Source organism: Akebia trifoliata, chromosome 10 (genome assembly GCF_017979445.1).
Source record: "Akebia trifoliata isolate Shusen 1 chromosome 10, ASM1797944v1, whole genome shotgun sequence".
Classification (NCBI taxonomy): Eukaryota; Viridiplantae; Streptophyta; class Magnoliopsida; order Ranunculales; family Lardizabalaceae; genus Akebia; species Akebia trifoliata.
The window spans coordinates 27,908,781-27,932,386 of NC_141384.1; the positions used below are offsets into that span (position 1 = coordinate 27,908,781).

Sequence of the window (23,606 nt, forward strand, 5' to 3'; positions counted from 1 at the left end):
ATTGAATCCATTGATCCACTAACCCTATCTAGATCAATAAAGAAGGGTTAGTGCCTTATTTTCAACCCATTAAATCCAATATGGGCTATGACCTTACAAATGATGATGTATAATTTTCTTACAAAAGATATAACTAAAACATATCATAAATAAAGTCTTTGTTATCATCTCTTATCATTTTTCAATTAAGATAGAGATTAAGCCTTATTTTATTTTTATTTTATTTTACTTAAATAAATAAACTAATATCAAACAACTCCAAATGTCTTTAAAAAATACATAAATTTATTTTTAAAGAATAAGAAAATCAACTTGAACAACTAAGCATAACCCATTGGGGTCAAGTTCAACATCATCAATTTAGGTGTGATGGGAATATAGAACTTGTCTAAGTATATAGACGAGTTAGGATTCGACTAAGCCAACTTGCCCATTAACAATCCTAATAACAACCAAATATAACATATGAAAATGAGGAAAAATTACTAGAAGTAGCTAGGCATTTTTTATTATCTAGTATATAGTGGTTGTACAAATAATTTGATGGATCTACCTTTATATATGCCCTTGAGTTAATAATTTATTTATACCACCATAAAATATTATTTAAAAATTGTCTTACTAAATAATAAACTGTGCAAGAAAAAAAAAATCAATTTCTATGTTGACATCATGCAAGACTCTAAAATTAATTTTGGGACTGACTAGTTGCACACCAATCTTAAAAAATTCTCTATTTATCTATTTATTTATTTGTATTTTTATAACCTCTATTTTAACTTACTACTTGGACTCTGGCAAATCTTTTGGCCCTGTTTGGTCACGATAAAAATTGTTTTACATATCCTGAATTGGATTTTCTCCGACCCTGTGATGGTAAATCCTATGCCAGATTAGCTTTTATGTTGTTTATTTGAAACTAATCCTGATGTGGGTTTAGAATTCATATTGTTTGTTTGACACTGGTACGAGTCTATTTGGTGTACTAAAATTTTTAATTTCAAATTTAATATTAACTATTAACATCAAAATAAGTATCACAAAGTAAAATCTTAAAACAAAAAAATAATATTCTAACTAAAAGTAAGAAATATTTCATCATCATGCTTTTTGAAAATCACTCTACATTGCCTCTGCAATTTATCTTCAAAAACTCTCAAGATCTTGTCATTGTCTCCTTCAAAACTTTTGGACCTTGAGTTTGAGCTTGATGAGTTTCTACTTCAATTTTTTGTTGTCTTTCCAATCCTTCCATTTCAAAAAAATAAATCATTGCTCTTTTCCCTTTGTATATGATTATGTAGGATACAACAAACTATAACTATTTTCATTTGTGTTTCAAATGGGTATGATGGTATTTTTTTCAAAATAGAAAAACACCTTTTTACTATCCCAATGATACGTGCGACAGTATTTCATAATGATAAATGTCGAAGATTGAATATTTCTTTAAAATTTTCAGGAAGAAGACCACCAAATTCTTTCAAGTAATAAGAGTGCCATGATAGGGAGCAATAAATTCCGACATGTTAATATAACCTATATCTACAATATAGTATTTCCCTATATCACAAAAAATATATTACTAGTATGTATAATAAGAAAGTTTTTTATTTAAATAAGAAAAATGTGATTTACTATTTTAAATTTTTTGTCATTTAGTTATTTTTGTCTTTTAGTGTTTGAGCTTTAATGTAGAATGTGATTAAATTAGAGTGTAAAGTATATACATTACTATCCTATACCTACAAATATTATTACAAGAGTATTATTAGAATAAGTCATTTTTTGTGATATAGGTTAGATAGTTAATGCTACAAGGTGATGATGATGAAAGTAGAACGACCATGGTTCTTCTCTCTTGAGAGAATAGAAGAATCTCATCTCTTTTTATAATAAGAAAGTTTATTTATTTAAATAAGAAAAATGTGATTTACTATTTTAAATTTTTTGTTATCTAGTTATTTTTGTCTTTTAATGCTGAAACTTTAATGAAAAATGTGAAGTTACTTGTTTCTTCTAAATCTCACATTGATTAATGTGGATTTTTGGTACATGAGTTGGCCCCAAGTTTTTAAGTCCTTGGAACCTTAATTATATTTGTCTTTTACATGAGTTGGCCCCCTAGAATATGTGATTGCTTCTAACTTGTCGTCTCCTTTTAATTTCTGATTTGATTTCATTAATCTCTTTTTCTAACGATGATTCATGGGTCTTATATTTTTTTATAAGCAATCTATTTTATCTACTTTAATTAGCTTTATTAGTCCTCTATTAATCATGATTGATTTGTTTCTTCTTTATGTATTAGTGGCGATGATGACGTGTAATACATGATCATAGATGTTAAATTATTGCAAGTGGTTGATATTTTTTTATTAGTTTTTTTCTAAACATAAAAAATGAATAAAGATTTTTCTAATAGCCAAATCCCTATCAATATATCAACAATCAATGACTAACTGGACACCACCGATGAATCGATATTTTATAAATCTCATAGTAGATCAAGTGCATGATGGACAACTACTTGATGGTCAATTTAGTACAAATACTTGAAAGAAGATAGTAAAAAATTTTAACCTGAAATTTGGACTTTATTATAATAGGAAAGTTTTGAAATATTATAACAAGACTTTAAAGAAGAATTATAATGCTATAAAGAATTTACTCAATCAAAGTGGATTTGGGTGGGATGATACAAAAAAAATGGTGACAGTAGATGATAGAGTTTGGAATGATTATATCAAGATACACATCTTATTTACTCAAAGAATATAGAACTTTCATAAAAAAAATTCATATTATGTAAGTAGTTGATCTCTATTATATGGAGGTACACCCAGAAATGAGAACTAAGAGCATGACTTGCTACAATGAGTTATGCATAATATTTGGTGATGGTGGTGCTACTGAAAAATATAATAGAGCACCCCAAGATATAAACATCAACAACGATGATGCAATAGTAAATAACGGTGAGAGTTTGGGATGGAGTAATATTCAAATCTAATTCATGAAAATGAATATGCAATTGATGATATACAAAATACTATAATTTTGGATGAAGATATTGATCGATCAAATCAACGTAAAAAGTGTCGATTGACAACACCATCAAGTTCTCGTGCAACAAAGTAGCCACGAAGGAGTACTAGAGAGAGTAGGATAGATGTCATTAATGAGATGGTTATTTCTGTTACTTTACTAGTGAATAAGAAAGGCAAAAATCAAAAAAATTCAACAGAAAAAATAAGTAATTGCTACACTTGAAACTGTGCCAGATATTGATCGAGTTACATTCTTAGAAGCTTTGAACTTTTAGAAAAAATAAATAAAATAAAATAAATAAATAAAAACTAAAATTTTTAGTGAGTTGAAAGCTGAAAAGAAAATGGAATGATTAATTTGAAAACTCCATAAATCAATTGAATGAATGTGTTGCATAGAACACCTTTTGGTGGTCTATTTTAGAATAGGCTTATTACTAAATGGATTTGTATATCCATTGCATAACTTTTCTAATATTTATTTTATTTTATTTACATGTGACTACTCTTTTGAAAATAAATAAATAATGTTTAATAACTCTTTTGATGGAAAATTAATGTTTGGTTATTTAATTTGATGGGATTTTTTGTATTTAAAAATTAATATGTTATGATTTTCTATTTATTCTGATGTTTTTTTTTTTTTTTTGCATATGAAGTTGGTGAAAAAAGCCTTCAACTATCATGGCCGTATCTGATGATGAAGATGTTATAGTATTAGCTACAACTGTTACTACAACTTTAACTGTTATTTATTACCACAATTACATAGTTAAAACATCTTGTCGTGATTTAAAACTTACTGGTGCAATGTATGTAAATGAAGTGTTTAATGGTCATGATATACGTTGTCAAGAAACTTTTCGTATGAAAAAACGCGTATTTTTAAAACTATGTGATATTCTAGAAATGAAAGACTTACTTCGTCATACTAATGGAGTAAAGATAGAGGAACAACTAACAATGTTCATACTTGTAGTTGGTCATAATCAACGATGTTGAATACTTCCAGAAAAATTTCAACATTCAGGTGAAACGATAAGTTGACATGTTAATAATGTGTTGAATGCAATTGTGGTACTAGTTAGAGATTATTTTAAGATTCCAGGATCTAATACTCTCGAAGAGATTTTAGAAGATTCGAAATTCTATCAATATTTTAAGGTATGCATTTTTTTTTATCAGATTTTATTATAATTACTATTATACATTTTTACAAGTATTTGGTTACTAGATTGTGTTGGAGCAATAGATGGAATACATATTCCAACATTGATTCATATTGACGAACAAATTCCTTTTCGTAATAAAAAATCAATGATTACCCAAAATGTTTTAGTAGCATGCTCATTTGACTTACAGTTTCAATATATTATTGATGGTTGGGATAGTTCTACTACAAATTCATAATATATTATTGATGGTTGGGATAGTTCTACTACAAATTCATGTGTATTAAATTCAACACTTACAAGGCCCACCAACAAACTTCATGTACTCGAAGGTATAGTATACTTTTATTTAAACTATTAGATTCTTTATATCACTAATATGTTTTTTGTGATATAGGCAAATACTATCTTGTAGATGCAGGTTATGCTAACATGCTGGGGTTTATTGTTCCTTATCATGGCACTCGTTATCACTTGAAAAAATTTGGTGGTTTTCGTTTCGAAAATTTTAAAGAAATATTCAATCTTCGACATTTATCATTACAAAATACTGTTGAACGTATTATTTGGATATTAAAAATGTATTTTTCTATTTTGAAAATAGCACCACCATACCCATTTGAAGCACAAGTGAAAATAATTATAGCTTGTTGTATCTTACACAATCATATACGAAGAGAGAAGAGCAATGATTTATTTTTTGAAATGGAAGGATTAGAAAGATAACCAGAAATTAGCCTAGAAACTTATCAAACTCAAACTTAATGTCCAGAAGTTCTTAGTAGAAGGGGACAATGACAAGATGCTGAGAGTTTTCAAAAATCGATTGCAGAGACAATATGGAATGATTTTCAAAAAGCATGATGATGAAATATTTATTACTTTTAGTTAGAAGATTATTTTTTTTTGTTTTAAGATTTTATTTTGTAATATTTATTTTGATGTTAATAGTTAATATTAAATTTGAGTTTAAAAAATTTAGTATACCAAAATAGATTCGTACCAATGTCAAACAAACAATATGAATTCTAAATCCATATTAGGATTAGATTCAAACAAACAACATAAAAACTAATCTGGCACAAGACTTACCACCACAAGGTTAGAGAAAACCTAATTCAGGATATGTAAAATAATTTTTGTCGCGACCAAACAGGGCTTTTAGGGTTTAAGCTTTATTTTAACTTGTCCTTTTCTATTATTTGCTTGTACTCTATTTTGATCGTGTTTTGTGATTGATTTTGTTCGTGTTCTCTTTGAATCCAACTTAATTAAGACAATGATTTTCTAATCATTGTTTAGAATTTAATTTGAGCCTAAATATTTCAAGATAAACTTGATTCTAAAACAAAAAAAATATTTTCTACAAAAATTACTGAACTAGCAATAATTTCTTTAGGCATGGTTGAGAAAGAAGAGAAAAAAAAAAAAAAAAAAAGAGTGCAACTTTTTTAAAGTATTTTTAGAATGTAATAATCCAAATGGAGTGTAAAGGGGACTTTCTAAGTGATAGGGTGCAATTGGAATGGGTGATGTGCAGCTAGTCAATCCCTTAATTTAGTAATTTATTTTGAGAACTCATATTACCACACCAACTTTTACTAATGCCACACCAATTTCTAATCACCAAAGCATGGCACGCAGTTAAATGTGGCGTTAGTAAAAATTGATGCGGCAGTAGTAACTCTCTTTATTTAAAAAAAAAAAAAATGTACTTTCTGTTGCAAATCTTCCATTTTGTCCACCAAAATGAATGCTTAGTGATGCTTCCAGTATTTAATCCTATAACAGACGGTGGGGCCCATCATTAAGTATATCCCATATTCTCAATCTACGACCTGATCGAATGATCACAGCCATTCAATTTGGTCTTTTTTGAGATTGATATTTTGAAGATGGGACAGAGAACATGAGCAATAAAATTTCCCTCCACACATTATAGCTGACTTATCTTCCCATATATTTCCCTCCACAAATTAAAACCCTCTTAAACTTCACAACCTCTCAACTCAACTCAACTCAACTCAACAGCTTCTCTAACTCCTCCAAATCAACAAAAATGGTGAGCAAATTAGGGTTTCCTCTCACTTCTCCTCGATCACTCTCTGCCCCTCTAACCAGACCTTTCATCTCTGTTTCTTCTTCTCCATCTTCTTCTTTAAGAACTCACTTAAAATCCAATCCTTCTGTACGATTTATCCGTCATAAGTTATGCACTCGGCGCCAAATTGTCTTAATTTCCCCTAAAGCAACCGAACAACAAGGTTAGCTTCTGATCTCTATCGCAATCGTTAAATCTTAGAAATGTGTGTTTATCTATTTGGATTTATCTTTTGATCGAACTAATTATTGATTTATAATTCAGCAAAATCGGTCTAATTTTATGTAATGGAGATGTATTTATTGCTAACCGATTAATTGTTTAATAGTTGAATTGGTTGTTTTTGTGCATCATAAAGGCTACATATAGAATCTGTAGTGTGTTAATTGCAATTCTTGTATCATTTTTGAAGATAAATTTATCAGAATTTGATGAACAACAGAGGATATAGCTTTAGATCGAGTTGATTCATGTTGCAGAACCTAATATTTTGGATAAGGTGTAGACAATGATGTTGATGATGATGACGACTATTCTACGAACATTAGAGATTAATATGGATCGAAGATGTTGTGCAGAAGCATAACAAGAGTACAAATGACTGAAAGAAAACAAACCAAAACTAAAATAGGATTTGGAAAAATCGCCCACGTCCATGGGCATTGATGAAAGATTCTTATTGAAGTCACAAAAATATGGTTTTCCAGAGAACAGATATATTATAGCATCCTAGGGTTTCCAACGTATTTTCCAGTACCAAAAATATGCCCTCCCCCTAACCCCTGGCACTCTGTGACAAACCCGTGTCCTGCATACCTCCACAGAAGTAACCTGGGATTAGTTACATAAATAACTAAAGAAAATTGAGGGGAAAATCCGAGTTAGATGGCCCGGGTCTAACATTGAAACATAATAGTTGTTCCCACATCCTAGGTTCAAACCCCTCTTGAACCCAAGCTAACCACTAATCATTTACTTAATCAAACAAAAACAAAAAATATGAAACAATTATACATTGGAGTGGCCGATCGATCCGTTGAGACTCTATTGGAAGTGTGCGATGGAAGCTTATCATCTTCAGCTACAAGTGTCGTGGTAGAACAATCGAAAATAATTAAGTTCTTGGTACTAAATTTCATTGTCGTTTCTATATTTTGTATTAATTCAATTATTAGACTTCCAAAATTTGCTACTGCACTTTTGACCAAAACCTTTCTCATGTTCTTTGTTTTATCAGTGATGCAGATTCTAATGCAGCATTTCTTCTATTATTTTATTATTTATTCATTGTCGATCTTACCAGGACATTTAGAGGTTTTTGTGCCTCATTTTCTCTCCAAAGCATGTTAATTGATGTGTTTTATGGGAGGTATTTTGACTACAATGTTATTTTTCAGGCCAGGTTCAAGAAGATGAGGTGGTTGATGGTAAAATCTTGCCGTATTGTAACTTAAACAAAAAAGAGAAGAAGTCATTAGGGGAGCTTGAGCAAGAGTTTCTTCAAGCATTGCAAGTATTAAAGCAGATATACTCTTCACTCTTCCCATAATAGTTGGCAAAACTATATAGAAGAAAAGAAGATACAAATACTGCAGAAAATTGTTCCTGTTTATAATTTTGTTAAATTCACACCACTTTTTGCCATTGATTTTGGCTAACTCACTACTGCTCTTGAGCATTGTCACAAAATTCTCCGAATAAGAGACCATCCAATTAAATTGATGAATCAAAGATGTGTCCTCCCCCTCTTCAATGTCAAGATACTAACTTTTTCAACCCTCAAATATCAAGAACATGATAGGGTTATCGGGGAGGTTGAAGACGATGGGTTTTTGGGAAGAAACCCAAAAATATCATTTATAGTACCACAAATTTTCTAATTTTTTCATTCTGAAACTTTTCTGGATTTATCTGAATTAAACTAATTGCCGAATCCGAACTTGGTTACTATTCTCACGAGCATTTTTTGTTTGTAATACATTTGCATCTAAGGCCCTGCTTGGTATGAAGCAAATCATTTGCAAATGCAAATGATTTGTTGGAGTCTAATTTACAGATGCTTGGTTACCTTATGAATTTTTTTTGCAATACAAATCAACCTCTTAAGCCCTTCTCAAATTTCAGCAAATAGTTTGCAGTTTAAAAAGTGCTGCAAATCATTTGCATTTGCAAATGATTTGCATGATACCAAGCAGGGCCTAAAAGATCTTTGTTTGATTTCTATCTTTATGATCAATAATGGATTTATTTCGTTTTTCATTCTAGTCGTTCTACTATGAGGGGAAGGCTATCATGTCAAATGAAGAATTTGATAATCTCAAGGAAGAATTGATGTGGGAAGGAAGCAGCGTTGTCATGCTAAGTATGTACATATTATTTTATATCAAGTCCTTAAGTCACTCTCTTAGCTAAAACTATTTTATTTATTTTTGCATCATTTATCGAAAATTTCAGTAAGATGTTATTCAAATGACTTCATTAGTTTGTTTTCAAATGCAGGTTCAGATGAACAAAGGTTTTTGGAAGCTTCAATGGCTTATGTTGCTGGGAAACCTTTATTGAGCGATGAGGAATTTGACAAGTTGAAAATGAAACTAAAGGTTTGCACCCATTACATCCTTTTTCAACAGCAACAAGGGAATTTTGTTGAATTTAAAATAAAATTAACTGAAGAGGAGCAACATTAACCAAATTTCAAGAAAATACCAATCAGATAGAATTGTAAGGGAGTGTCGGCTTGTGTATTGTCAATTTCATTTCCTTAGGTATGTCATATGCAAATTGATTCTTATCTAGATGATTGTCATCAAAGATTTTCCATTGGCATAATTTACCTTCCTTGGAATTTCCTGCTTTATTTAAAAAATTGATGGTGTTGGAGCCAGTTGACTCATATTGAAGCTACCAAAGATGAATCTAAGACAATAAAAGGATATTTTATGCTACGGCTTACATTATTTTCATATTTTTCGGGTAAGGAACACTAAGGTGAAAAAAATTAGCCATCTAAATGTTGAATCTATGCTTTTTATTGTAATAAATTTCACTTGTTCAAAATGGCAAAAGTCAGACGAAGGTAAATAATTATTAGATAGAATAGAGGAGTTATAAGTTCCTAAACAACCCAAGTCCTTGCATGGGCTTGTCTATCATTGATTGCATGGTCCAAATTCAATCTAGATAACAATTTCCCAATGCAGATGTCACAGTGTCACAAATCTTTATTTCGCTCAAATTTTTCATAATTAGATATTAGATCATTCAGATCTCATTTGTCTCAAATGATATTTTTTTTTGTATTTCTTATATGCATGATCATATTCCAGACGGATGGGAGCGATATTGTAGTAGAGGGTCCACGATGCAGTCTTCGTACCAAAAAGGTATGTGCCGCTAAATCAACTCTTATTGCTTACACTTTGTTTGGCAATGGCTTTTACATGTTTATGCTTACTTTCTTCTATTTGTTACTCATCTCATCGTTGACAAGCTAATTAATTTAAATCTATTTCTAGTCCAATGATTTATAGACATGGAAATTTTAAATCTAGCTTGGAGGAGCACAAAAATTCTTGAGATAGTTGAAGCCTGCCATTTGTGCAAGCCATTAAAGGAGCACTATCCTCGAGATTCAAACAATCCTAGACCCAATCCAATTTCCCACCATGCTTGTACTACATGGTGGAGACACCGTACTAGACCACTTCGCTTAATACCTAGGGAAACACCCGTAAAGGAAACTTTAAATTACCTTGAACTAATTTCTCTATAAAACAACTTAATTTCATGCAGCTTAAAATAATGAAATAATATATATATATATATATGGGAAATGTTCGGCACCCTATATATATATAAAAGACTTGAGAAGATAAATTCTTGCCATACATTGATGATAAATTATCACTTCATTGTTCAACTATTATAGAGATAATTCACTGCCTTACTTGATTACCTGTCACTATATATGAAAAATCTAATTTATTTGTTACATTTATCATCATTTGAGTTCTCCATTCTGGTTCTACAATTATCATCTGGGTTTTCAGCTCAGGCTTCTCAGAATCATTTGAATTATAGCTCAAGATTGTAATTAGTCCCTAAAAATAATGATCACTTTATGAAATCATAATAATTACACTTTTTTAACCTTTTCAGATCTTGAACAAATTTGTAGTGCATTTGTGCTATTATACATATAACTCAGTGAAGTATATGGGTTTGTGTCATTAATGCTTTGATTTTCTTCCTATAGGTGTACAGTGACCTGTCCGTTGACTATGTGAAGATGTTCTTATTGAATGTCCCAGCTGCAGTCGTTGCACTGACATTGTGAGTAGCATTGTTATATCCGCATTAAAATAGGTGGATCTATCATAATGTTCATTTAAAGCTTAGTACATATTTTCATTTGTTTGTACATTTTCTCAAGTCATTTACACAATTTGACTCTATATAGTCACTAAGTAAATTGACAAGTTCACTGCCATCATATTAATTTCATGTTGGTCTAACTTCATATATTTTTGGTGGGTAAGCTGGACTTGAACCAAAACAACAACAAAGCCTATCTTAAAGATTTATGGTCGGTTAAATGAATCTTATTCCTCCATTCCACTTTGTCTAGAGTCAATTCTCTTGTTATTGAAACAAGTTCATATTTGCTTTTACTATCTCTATTCATGTTCTTTTAGGTCTTCGTCTCGCTCCTTTAGGACCTTCAACTTGAATATATCTTCTAACTCACTGTGGTTGTAGTCAGCCTTCGTTGAACATGCCCAAACCATAATTAGTGTATCACTTATACTCCTACATTTTCCGGAATGCTTTTGTTTCTAACTTGTATTGAAATATGTCGATCAACTGAGCTATGGCTCCAAGCCTGCCTAACTTCATAATTATTAACAACTTGCGATAACAATAAGCTTTTCTTATTCTACTTGAAAGAAGAGTTCTTTTCATCTGTTCGTAGGAAGTCAAGCCTCACTCTCAAGTGATCAGGATGTCAAAGAACTCTTCATTCATCGGCTTCCAATCCAACTCTGTGAAAAGTTAATGATCTCATTAGCATTTCTTACTTTTGATGATAACAGGTTTTTTTTCCTGGATGACATAACTGGATTTGAAATCACGTATCTCTTGGAGGTTAGTGTTGCTCTCTCTCTCTCTCTCTCACACACACACACACATTTTGACTCAATGGTTGCAATGCAGCTCCCAGAACCATTCAGTTTTATTTTCACATGGTTTGCCGCTTTGCCGCTCATATTTTGGCTTGCCCAATCAATCACAAATGCCATCGTGAAAGATTTTCTAATCCTAAAGGTAAAAGTTCAATTCTCCATCCTCAAAATGTAAAATTTGAAATTATATACAATGATGATTTGATACACATCATATTTAACAAGAATTTCAATTCTAGGGCCTCTGTCCAAACTGTGGAACAGAAAATGTTTCTTTCTTTGGGACTATACTATCAATCTCTAGTGGTGGTTCTACCAATACTATTAAATGCTCAAAGTAAGTCTTCATATACTTCGTTACTAATGCACTTTGTTGTGTTAAAAAAAATCCGGGACTTATTTCAATGTTCTTGGTATTATACAGAGAGGTGTTTTCTTCTTTATATTCATAACTATGATCCATACTTTGTTTTTCTCAGTTGCAGCACCGCATTGGTGTATGATTCAGGGACACGTTTGATTACATTGCCAGAACCAACAAAGGCTTGAGTGGAGGTATTCGTTCTATCCACTTAATAATATTTTTACCATACAAGACAAGCATCAAGAATGTCTTTCTTTATGTTCATCATCATCATCATCAAAACCTTATCTCGAAGATTTGGGGTTGGCTAAACCAATCCTTTGTTATTGAAAGAGTATTCATAACTGCTTTCACCATCTCCATTCACATTCTTTTAGGTCTTCCTCTCACTCTTTTAAAACCTTCATCGTGAATATTTCTTGTAACTGGGGCGCTGAATTGGCCTTCGTTGAACATTTTTTTTGTGTGTGCTTATCGTGAGTATCCCCTCTCTTCGGGTGCGACTAATCCCACATTTACATGCACTGCCCCCTCGGAAAGTCTTACGTGCAACTGGTTGAGTCGAGCATCAATCGGACCCTGGAGGTGCCCCAAGGAATTCATTGCTTCATGGGGTTTCAAACACTTGACCAACCCTTCCTAAGGAGCTTATCAAGGCTCAGCTTGCCACTGGACCAATCCCTTGGGGTTACCTTCGTTGAACATATCCAAACCATCTCAATTGACTCTCTTATCATCTGTTAGAGCTACTCCTACATCTTCTCAAATCTAGTTGTTTCTAATTTTATTTATCTTAGTCTTTCTACTCACCCATTTGGTTACAGAAAGAGTGGACCTTTCCTTTTCATCCTCAAAATTTTATAATATTTAATCTGGCCATATTGATGGAAGTCATGTATCTATGCAACAATCTTGATGATTTTTCGACAATTTTTAGTCCATTAAACACTAGCATTACGTGGGTTCATTGTGTAGGACGGATTCTATGTGAACAAAGAAAACTACTTAAGTTGGTTCAGGCATTGTAGCACTTAAATTCTGGGTCGTCAGTATCTCCTGTTGGGCAGAAATTGTTAATATCTAGAAAACATTGACGTGTATGTATTTGTATGTCTGTTAATATATATATTTGATACCAGATTTTCCAGTTGGAGAAGCTTTTTTTTTTCCCCGTACTTCTAGTTACTAAGTTCGGCAACTTATTGAAAAAGTTGCATTGATTTTTTTTTTATAATGATTTGAAATACTTTTTTTTTTCTTATTCAATTCTTGAGAACTAGAACCAACAAATGGAATAAAAAAAATTACAATTAAAATTAAAAATAGAGAGCTGCTATTGGCATCCCCAACTTTTACTTATTACATCTCAATTTCTTAAATTATTTTTCTCACCCCAATTAAAGGTTAAAACACTTGCAAAGATTTGGCTCAAATTATAATCTCAACATTACAAATCATCATAACACTAGTCCAAACAATTTCAATAATTGTTTAGGTTTATGATTAGGCTCATAAAATCCTACACCAAAAAATAGCAATTTTGCTTTTAAAAAAATGAGAGCTTCTATTGGCATCCCCAACTTTTATGTATTTTTAACTGTTCACTTATTTTCTTTATTTTTAATTGAGGTGTAATAGATAAAGTTGGGGTGCCAATAGCAGCTCTCCAAAAACAGAAACAAAATCTTTACTGCTTTCTTTGTACCTACAAATAATGAAGAATATTATGTTTGAGAAAAAATCTTGAGAAAATCAATTTACTTTATATAAAAAATAATAATAATAATAATAATAGAGAAGATTTTTCTGAGAAATGTTTGTCATTATAAACTACTATCTGGTGGGAATTATTGTCCATCCATAAGAAAGTTTTTCCTTTGAAATGTAGACAAATCATTTTCCATGCGGCAAATTACATTTACATTTTCTAGGGTAAAACATTTTTCCACTTACACATACAATCATAGACCCTAACCCTAAATGTACAGTTGAGATGGGAGGATATTTCTAGGTGTTTTATTGAGAATGTATCTCTACGAAACCTTTACTGATCTCTATGGACCTGGCATTTTTCCTTCCATCTCATCCATACATTTGACTGTATACACAAAACATTGTTTGAGGTTAGAAAAGTCAATAATAATAATAATATGCACTGGTTTTGCAAGCTAGAACGAAGATGATACAAAAAAAAAAGGAAAAAGAGACGGATCTTTTTCTCAAGATAGGAGTGGTGTACACTCGAGGAGAATCAATGGTTCCCTGCTCACAGTGCTACGTCTGAGTGTTATTTCGAGTCAATGTGGCAGGGCCTTTCAGAGAATATTCTTACCAATGAGACATGCTGCCAGTGCCAGCAGTTAAACTAATTTCTATGTCCACAAGCTATGCCCAAGGTGGTAATTTCACAAGGACCAATGAAATTCAGTGTTTTTCAAGCTCAATCTAAAGCACACTCATAAAGAGCCAAGCAGTCCAAAATTTCTTTAGAAAGTGAACAAAATGTAATCCCTAACAACATCCATTAACAAGTTGTAGAGTTCACACTAGAAGATTCGCAAGTCACGGATTATAACATTTAAACATACATAGAAAATGGCATTGACCAAGTAGAAAATTATAACTGATTCACATCAACCGTTGTGATAGAAGATAGTCATGACAAGCAACCTAATCGGAACATCAACATCACTTTTATACGCGAACTTCTCTATTCTATAGGATCGCGACATCCAAGTAATCTCCAATCTTCAGAAATGGAAAGAAAACAAGTTAGTAGTACCCCAGTTAAATCCAAAGCACGATACACTATTATTTATTTATTTTTATTGTTTTCAAATGTTATGGCTTTTAGGTAGAGTCGTGCAGGAGTGACCTCAAGATTGAAACTCATATCGCACATCTTGACACAAACGTGTGTAGGAACCATAGATGTTTTTTGACTCGTATCTCGAAGACAATCATCTATGGTTCCTACACACTTTCACATAAGGATGTGTGATATGAGGTACAATCTTGAGGTCCCTTCAGCATTGTTCTTTTAGGTATTAGGAGAACCCAAGTTTGGTTTATTAAACAATAACAAAAAATGCTCTTAGTAGGGTTTAAAAGATATGCAACTAATATTGCATATATATTTACCTGGAAACTCATTTCTGCCAATGCTTTGCTGTCATCCAGCCGTCTTCCGTTCCCATAAGAATGGGTCATTCCCACCTTCACCATACCATGGAAAATACCAAAAACATAGAGCAATAGTTAATAGATGTCCAAGTGTACGCAAGTGCATCTCAATTGATATATGTCAATTTGCTTATGACATTTGAGTAAATTCTATCAAAAAGATGGATTCTTCTGCTGCTTCTTTTTTGGCATGCAAGGGATCAACACTGTGTTATCATGGGTGATAATATGATTGTGAGATTTCTAACAATGTAACCTTATGGTGACATAAGCAGGATTTTAGAGATTTTAAAAGCCTTGAAAGCTTTTAGAGCATCAACCAGTCTGTTCCCTTCATGGGCACTTAGACCCCCATTTATGTAGGTTGGGAGATTACTCAGGGTATGAAGCAAAAGGACATTACTAAAATTAATCATATCAAGTGAAACACAAAAATGAATACTCGAGACGTGTCTTTTTGTATTTGCATTGACACATACAGATAAATTAGTGTTTCAACAAGGAGAAAAGGTGTGTCACTTACCGGTCTCACCACATACCGACCATTTTTATCGGGATAAACAAACGCAAATGACAGCTTTGCATCCCTTCTCCTTGCCTCAGGAGCAACCTCTTTGACCTAAGAAAGAACTATAATAAACTAATAGCACAAAGAAGAAACACTTGTTCAAGAAAAAAAGGGGGGGGGGGGGGGGGGGGGGAAATGCCAACATACCAGATCGGTCAACTCACGGAGAGTTGCATCCTTCCATGTGTAAATTTGGACCTCCTCCTTGGGCTCCTTGCCTCTTACTGCAAAGTCTTCCTTAGTATGATGACTTCCAATCTGTGGGAGAATTGATAAACGCATCACAGTTTAGAGTACACAATTTTATCAATTACAGAAAGAAAACATGCATACAACAATGGAATCAGAGGACTGCAGTATATATGGTTCCATATCAAACAAATGATGACATGCCATAACATGATTCATCAAACCAGACAACAAATTTGCACTTAGAAATGCTTTAAACTGCCAGTTTAAAGTGCTTGTTACCATGTCGGAATTACAAGAAAACCCTTTTTATAGTAAGTAATTACCATAACAACATGATACCAATGTTTTCAAGATAAACCACACACATCTTTTTTGGGATAGGTAAAGATAAATTCATTAAGAAAACAGGGGTTGAAGTGATCACCCAAAAGAGTTTGAAAGAGAGAGAGAGAAACCTATAAATAAATAAATAAAACGATAAATAACAAGGGGAGGTAGTGACAATAAATAACAATACCAGGTTCTTCGAATCTGGTAATTGGAATGAGTATAAACCGCACACATTTGAGAAGACTAAACTTCATCCTTAACCCAACAATTTCAGTTTTCACTTATAATTGTGGGACAAAAAATTGTTATTGCATCATAATACTAGATGTGTCGTTTTAAGATCGTATTCAAGTGATCTCCAGATACCCACTTGGCATGAGAGAACAAATATACTGACTCAGGTCTCACAAACTAAGGCTCTGCTTGTTTGCCCTGCAAAAAGCCGCAAACGGAAACTTTTACAATGATTTGCCGAATGCGGTTGCTTGGATGTAAACATTTTTGTGGGCCCCACCATAAATAATTGTGACATTTCACAAAAAATCATTCCAAAACACCGTAAAATTTTGTGGAGCAAAAACCTCCACAAAACTTTATGTTTTTATCTCCCTCTTTTCCACACGATCTAAGAACAATTCAAGCTCATCTCTCTCTTTCTCTCTCTATATATATATACTTCCCCAACATGATTGTTCACGTTTTGATAATTAAAAAAAAAGTGGTTGAAATCGTAAATAACTCATTTTTAGCTCATGAAATAGTAATGCACCCAATATTTTTGTTTTGCTTTGGCAGGCCGCACATATCAACCACCCTAGCACGTGTTAGCAGTTAAATATAGTCATTTTTTAAGTTGCGAGGCCTATAGAGATTCAAAGGTGTGACTTGGGAGCATACCTAATCTCGCCCTTACCATCTCAACTAACCCCTGATGGTATGATTCACCCTATATGAATAGCTTAGTTAGTTGACAATGAAGGTGCCACTTAGCTAAGTGGTAAGGCTTGAAGAGAGTTGATCCCATGACCTAAGGTTCAAATCCCCATTAACCAATAATACCTTACTTGTTAGCTGAAAAAAAAAAAACTTAGTTAGTTGACACATTACATATCAACCCACTAATATGAATTATGTTAAATATATGCTCATGTTAAAAGTCTATTTGTATTTGATTTCTACTAATGACGATGGTAGGTTTGAGATTTATTTTATTTATTAATTTAGCTTTTTGGTTGGTTCAAATTAGAAGATCTTTCAAATGTTGGTTCAAATGGGTAATCATCTTTTAAATGCTAATCCCTTATGGAAATGAATATTGGTTTGTAGTTTTTCAATTTATTTAAAAATGATGAAGCCAAATGTCAATTTCTTTAAATTTTAAATTAGGTTTTATAAGAAAAATATGATTTTTCAAAGAAAACATAAATTACATTTTTTTTTTTTTTTTTTGTGTTTCCGAAATAACCAAGCAAGCACAAAATTCTGCATTGGACACAACCAAGCACTCTCATTGCAAAATTACGTAAAATCTAGTAAATGTAAAATTCTATAACCACAAAATTTTGCACTTACAATGGTTTGCGATACAAACAAGTAGGGCCTAAGATAAATTATTCAGCCAACTTCTTAGAAACAACTACCAATACTCTTAGGACACAAGAACTAGAAGTATTGCACATATTTCTCAGACTGGCAAAGTCAATGGCTACAATCAAGGCCCTCCAGACACAAGAAGTCGGATCTCTTACCCATACTTTCTCGGCCATGATAAGTTGGATATCTAATAAAACTTGCCTATTAAGAACAAGGAAGAACGTATCACTATTCAAATTTAGACAATAAAAGGTAAATTCAATTTGGAAGACCTCTATGTAAAAGATTAATGATACCTAGAGGGAAAATTCAATCTTATTGGGAGCTTGTTTCATATTGTATATTATCAATTCACTTTAATCTTCTTGTTTATCTCTTTCTTCTTCAATCCATTTTTTCTACATCATTTTTTGGTTTATTTGTGAGAAAACAACCCATCCAAACCTTTCTTGATGCTTTTTTTTTTACTTATAAAAAAAACGAAACCTCAAATCCTTCCCAAACCATAAACACCTATACCCATTAATCTCTTCTCTAAACCTACCATATACTCTTTTACCTAATCCTAAACCAGATTCCCTAACCCCCTAAATTTCATCTTCTTCCCTCTTTTTATCTCTTTCTTCTTTAATCCATTTTTTCTACATCATTTTTTGGTTTATTTGTGAGAAAACAACCCATCCAAACCTTTCTTGATGCTTTTTTTTTTTACTAATAAAAAATAGAAACCTCAAATCCTTCCCAAACCATAAACACCTATACCCATTAATCTCTTCTCTAAACCGACCATATACTCTTTTACCCAATCCTAAACCAAATTCCCTAACCCCCTAAATTTCATCTTCTTCCCTCTTTGTACTGCATCAGTAAGTGGTCTATCAGCCTCACTTTGTATAACAGAACACTGCCTTAAGGCCTGGTTGGAAAGATGGGTTGTTCCCAAATGAATCAGAAATTGATTTTATGAACAAAGGCCAACAATAGTTTTCATGTCAAGGACACAATTCTCACACTATTGACAAGCATCAAGAGTTTAAGTGTGTACTTCATAGATATTTACTTCAGTCAACAAATGTGGTAACACTGAGAAACTGAAGTGTCTAAGATTGTGAACAAATCATGCTTCTATAAATTAGCAAAATCAAAATACTCAAACCAAATCAAGTTCTTCTGACAACAACTTCTAACCTTCTATAGGACATCACATTATACAAATTTTAAGGAAGCTAAGTTTGCCAATTTCCACAAAACTATAACTTTTCACAATGAAACTATAAGAAATTTAGCTCATTATGTATATAAAAAAAAAAGGCTTATGGAAGAGATGGATGTGTGTACCTTTGTGAAAACTCGAAGCAATAAAGGGCAAGTCTGCATTTGTATTTAAAAAAAGAAAGTGAGAATCAATGCAAATCACAGTAGAAATAGTGAAACAAAAATGTCTTTAAAAATTTCAATAAAAAACCAGAAATTGTGTGTCGTCTGCTAGTCTCTCATAAACCCTAATTATCTTTCTGTATGAAGTATAAAGGGTTTTTTTTAAGATCAAACCCTAGAGACCATGCAAATGAGAATCAATGAAAATCACAGTAGAAAGAGTGAAACAAAAATGTCTTTAAAAATTTCAATAAAAAACCAGAAATTGTGTGTTGTTTGCTAGTTTGTCATAAACCCTAACTATCTTTCTGTATGAAGTATAAAGGATTATTATTTTTAGATCAAACCCTAGAGATCATGCAAGAAGGGAGAAAAAACCCACAATGGAATACGTATTAATCTATCAAGAAAAATAAAATTAGATGAATTAAAAATCTAAGAAAAATTGAATAATCTAGGGTTTTAATCGAGATTGTAAAACGATAGAGAGACAGAGAGAGAGAGAGGTGGACCTTCTCACGATCGACAGGTTCGAAGCGAGGACGAGAGGGAGGTGGAGGACCCCTTGTTTGAGGAGGGGGTAGATGTCTTGCTGATCTGTTTTGCGCTTCTGCTACTCCCGCCATCTTTTTCTCTGCAATTTTTTTTTTTGTTGAGCTTTCTTTTGAGTTTCCAGCAGGGTTTAAGTATGGGTAATTATAAGAGCACCCCAAAAATTAATGAAGGCAACCCACACCTTAGTTATATGGGTTAAAAGTTTCGAAATCATCTGATTTTTTTTAGGATAGTTTCGCTGACGAGGAGATCACTCTCACCAAAAATCAGCCTAATCCAAAACTTTTAATCCCATCAAAACAAGTTTAAGAAACCTAAATTGTTTATTTTTTTTGTAAACGTGTAAGTTTGGGAATGAGCTTATTTTTGGTGAGGACCACAATGATCATCCTCACCTAAAATAAGATCACTCTGAAATTTTTAGCCCATATAAGACAAGAAAATTGGCTAAGGTGTGGGTTGTTCTTATTAATCCGTGGGGTGCTTCTATAATTGTCTTATCAGTATTGGGGAAATTTTATGGAAAAATTACTTAAAGGACCTTAGAGGAGGGTTTTTTTTTTCTAAATAGTCCCTACGTTTTGGGTGGTCTCTTAATAGTTCATTTAGCAAACTTTTCTTTTATTAATCGTCATAGACCTCATTTCCCACATTTCTCATTGTTGACTGTCCTAACCGTTCGAACTCGTCGTTTTCATACTTTTTTTTTTTTTTTACATCTCAATCGAGTTTTGAAGACTATTCCATTGGAAAATATTTAAAAAAGAAGAAGAAATTATTTTTAAGGATTTTTTTCAAACATTTTGAAGATGTATGTAAAAAAAAAATTAGAGTTTTTTTACTCTCTTTTTTTTCTTAGTTTTTGGATGAAAATCGACGAAGAATTGTCTTTTCGAGATTATAATGACAAATTGTAAGTTTTGTAATTTTAAAAGAAGCACAATTCTTGAAAACCAATGGTTCATTTTTCAACAAACTAAATTGATATCCATAAAAATTTTGGTCGAACTTGGTTCAGTTTTTAGAACACTAGTAGAATGTCACACTACATCACTTGGTTTGCTAGGTTTGAATTCTGATTCGTGGTTGACAGTTCGATGCTTTAAAATGAATCCTGAAAGTAAATTTGATTATTTTTGAGTTCGACAATTAATATAGTCGAGTTTGAGAGTATTAATATAAATAAAACCATTGAGATTGATAATTATAATATCAAAAAATTGTTGAGTTCGATGGTAATTAAAACAATTGTAGAACTCAACAATCATTATTAAAATATTATTGAGCTCAGAAAAGATTGTATATAAAAAATCATCAAGCTCGACATTGTAAATCAAGTTTTGCAACTTTTTGGGTTTTCGCGAAAATGTGATGCAAGCTTCTTTTTTTTTTTTTGTTGCTCCTAATGACAAATATGAACCATAAGATCTTTGTTAAATGCTAGAAAATAATAAGACCTAACTAGATTATTTAAATCCTAACAAATAAATAAAAAAGGTAAATCATCGAATAATTACGTACTTGAATACGCATTGCACTCAAAGAGGAGGAAAACTCGTGAAAATTAACGGATTTGGAGTGAATAAGTGTTTTCCCTATAATCTTGCTGGAAGAGTGCCAAAAGAGCGCAACAAGAGCTCTAAATAACAAAATGGTAGTTCACTATTGAACAATGGAGAGAAATGAGTTTGATGGATTGTTTAGAAAAAGGTATTTACTAAATGGACCATTTAGCTAACCCACAAATGTCAAAGACTAAATTGAAAGAAAAGTTACCGTTAGGGACCATTACGTAATTTTCCCTTAAATTTGAGGTTTTTTTTACTTTACTAATCTAAATCCTTGTTTAAGGTTTTCCATCAAACATGCGGTTGAGATGAATGAAAAAAAAAATTCATATTTCCTATAGATTCATTTTAATGGCACCTCTAAAAGTATCATCTTGTCTAAGTGATTTAGATCCTCAAACCCCGACATGAGGATATTATTTCCCCTTTTTTTTTTAGAATTGTTATTGGCACCCCAATTTTACTTATTACACCCTAAGGTCATAAATTATTTATCACATCCCAATTAGAGATTAAAAATCACTCTTTGAACATTACTAAGGTGTGACTCAAATTATAATCTCAACATAATAACAATTTCATTAGTTGTTTACTATTGATAACAAATTTGTGATCTACTCCTCGAGATATGAAAAATAAGATGACAAATGATTTAAGTAATTTTTTATGACAATGATGATGAGACAATTCTCAGTACACTTGTTAGATGAAGCGATCTCCTCTGAATAACAGTTGAATCTTTGAAGATGATAATATGTGATTTTCTTTTCTTTGAACTCTATATTTTACCCCTTGAGTAGGTGACTTTATCTTTGGAAAAGAGCTTTGTGTTTGATTTTATCTAAATGTTGATGTTCAAGTGTTGTAAAACTTTGCTATTTTTCTAGAGGAGGGTTTGTGAGTTTATTTTTCTCTAGAGAGGAAACTTTTCTTTTGAGAGAAAATAATCTACTTCTCTTCTTTGTGGGCAAGTGATCTAGGTTTTATTCATTAAAAAAAATGATCTAGGCATTTTCTAAATGTCTAAGCTTTAATATTTATAGAATCAGATAAGAGTAATTTTTCAATTTTGCTCTCAACTTATAAGATTTTAGTAAATTGGTCTAAAGGTAAAAATTGCATCTTTCCGATTTAGGTAGTTCTAAAGACTTCTTAATAGCTTTAGCCCATTTTTTTATACTTGAAGGGCAAAAAATCAAGCTGCTTAGTGGTTTGACTGACCCATTTGATGGGTTTTGATGGCTTGATCATAAATTAACCTAACTTATGGTTGTGTGGGCTCATGATTTAATATCTATTCCTTGGACACAATAGAGCATTTGATTTTATCACAAAAAATCCAAGTCCAAGCCAAAGAAAGTCTTTTTAGCAAATAAGTCTGAATGTAAAGGTGTAAGGCCCATTAGTAGTCATAGGGACCCTTTTATTCTTATGAAGAATAAAAGGGTTATTTGTAAATTTGAGAAAATTTAGGGATTAATGAAAAATTTGTGTTCCTTACATTTACATTATGATTAGGTTTATATAAAATCCTAAACCCGAAAATTGGAAATTTAACAAACAAAAATGATAGATCTTCAATTGACACACAAACTTTTACTTATTCTCAACCATTAATCCCAAAATGAGTACAACTTATGTCCGAATTCTAGTTTTGGTACATTATTCATTTTAATTCTCAAAACATGTTTTTTTTTTTTTTTTTTTTTTGTTCCAGTGAAATTGTCACTTTTATTGCTCATATATTTACCAATGAATTCCTATATTATAAAAGCGACGAATTGAATGTAAAAGCATATTTTGGAAATTAAAATAAGAATAATGATTTTCTGAAGCCCCCCCATATGTGCTAAAACCATCGATTTTTCCTCAAGATACACAATTGCATATGTTTACGAGGATGCACAATTGGGTATCTCGAAGAAACGATCTATGGTTCTAGCCCATGCCACATCAGAGAGCGTATGTCAAAGGGGTGTTAGAAAATCATGACTCCTGAAATAAACAGTGCCCCAAAATTGAAATTTCAACATATTCAACACACAAAATTGAGATTCCCCCGTTATTTATTGAGTTGTGATGAAGAACGCGGATGACATGGCAAAGAAACAAAACCATTGATCGTTTTCAACGGGATACACAATAAAAGATGTACGGTTCTATGCCCTTGACACATCTGCCGCATGCCATGCATGCATTATTACTTTAATTTATTTTCTTTATTTTTAATTGGAGTGTAATAAGTAAAAGTAGGGGTGCCAATATCAGCTTTTTTTTTTTTTTTTTTTTTTTTTTTTTTTTTTTTTTTACGTGTCACTATGACGAGGAAACTTGCTATATAAAAAAAAAATTCCCGGGAAAATAACGGTT

At 32.0% G+C, this 23,606-nt stretch overlaps 2 protein-coding genes across 2 annotated transcripts; one reads left to right on the forward strand and one right to left on the reverse strand.

Annotated features, from left to right (window-relative positions):
- Positions 1-6,207: 6,207 nt before the first annotated feature.
- LOC147393574 (PGR5-like protein 1A, chloroplastic) lies at positions 6,208-13,017 on the forward strand. The gene is made up of 11 exons (XM_086456401.1): positions 6,208-6,486; positions 7,721-7,836; positions 8,589-8,685; positions 8,823-8,923; positions 9,650-9,706; positions 10,579-10,655; positions 11,417-11,468; positions 11,538-11,648; positions 11,746-11,843; positions 11,986-12,061; positions 12,846-13,017. The coding sequence occupies exons 1-10, from the start codon at positions 6,282-6,284 to the stop codon at positions 12,053-12,055; spliced, it is 984 nt and encodes a 327-aa protein (XP_086312527.1). The 5' UTR covers positions 6,208-6,281; the 3' UTR covers positions 12,056-12,061; positions 12,846-13,017.
- A 1,314-nt stretch (positions 13,018-14,331) lies between these two features.
- On the reverse strand, positions 14,332-19,784 carry SAP18 (SIN3 associated polypeptide P18). Its single transcript, XM_086456778.1, has 6 exons — positions 19,626-19,784; positions 19,075-19,107; positions 15,769-15,879; positions 15,577-15,672; positions 15,012-15,086; positions 14,332-14,618 (listed from the first exon to the last, which is right to left on the reverse strand). Exons 1-6 carry the CDS (start codon positions 19,737-19,739, stop codon positions 14,586-14,588), a joined length of 462 nt encoding a protein of 153 aa, XP_086312904.1. The 5' UTR covers positions 19,740-19,784; the 3' UTR covers positions 14,332-14,585.
- Positions 19,785-23,606: the final 3,822 nt, after the last annotated feature.

Excerpts from the sequence above, each read along its gene's own strand:
- LOC147393574 (XM_086456401.1), top strand. The coding sequence starts at position 6,282 with ATGGTGAGCAAATTAGGGTTTCCTCTCACTTCTCCTCGATCACTCTCT. Across the intron at positions 8,686-8,822 it reads AAGCAGCGTTGTCATGCTAA|GTTCAGATGAACAAAGGTTT; the intron begins GTATGTACATAT and ends TTTCAAATGCAG. Across the intron at positions 11,844-11,985 it reads AATACTATTAAATGCTCAAA|TTGCAGCACCGCATTGGTGT; the intron begins GTAAGTCTTCAT and ends TGTTTTTCTCAG.
- SAP18 (XM_086456778.1), bottom strand. The coding sequence starts at position 19,739 with ATGGCGGGAGTAGCAGAAGCGCAAAACAGATCAGCAAGACATCTACCC. Across the intron at positions 19,108-19,625 it reads AACCTGTCGATCGTGAGAAG|ACTTGCCCTTTATTGCTTCG; the intron begins GTCCACCTCTCT and ends ATACAAATGCAG. Across the intron at positions 15,673-15,768 it reads TCCGTGAGTTGACCGATCTG|GTCAAAGAGGTTGCTCCTGA; the intron begins GTATGTTGGCAT and ends GTTCTTTCTTAG.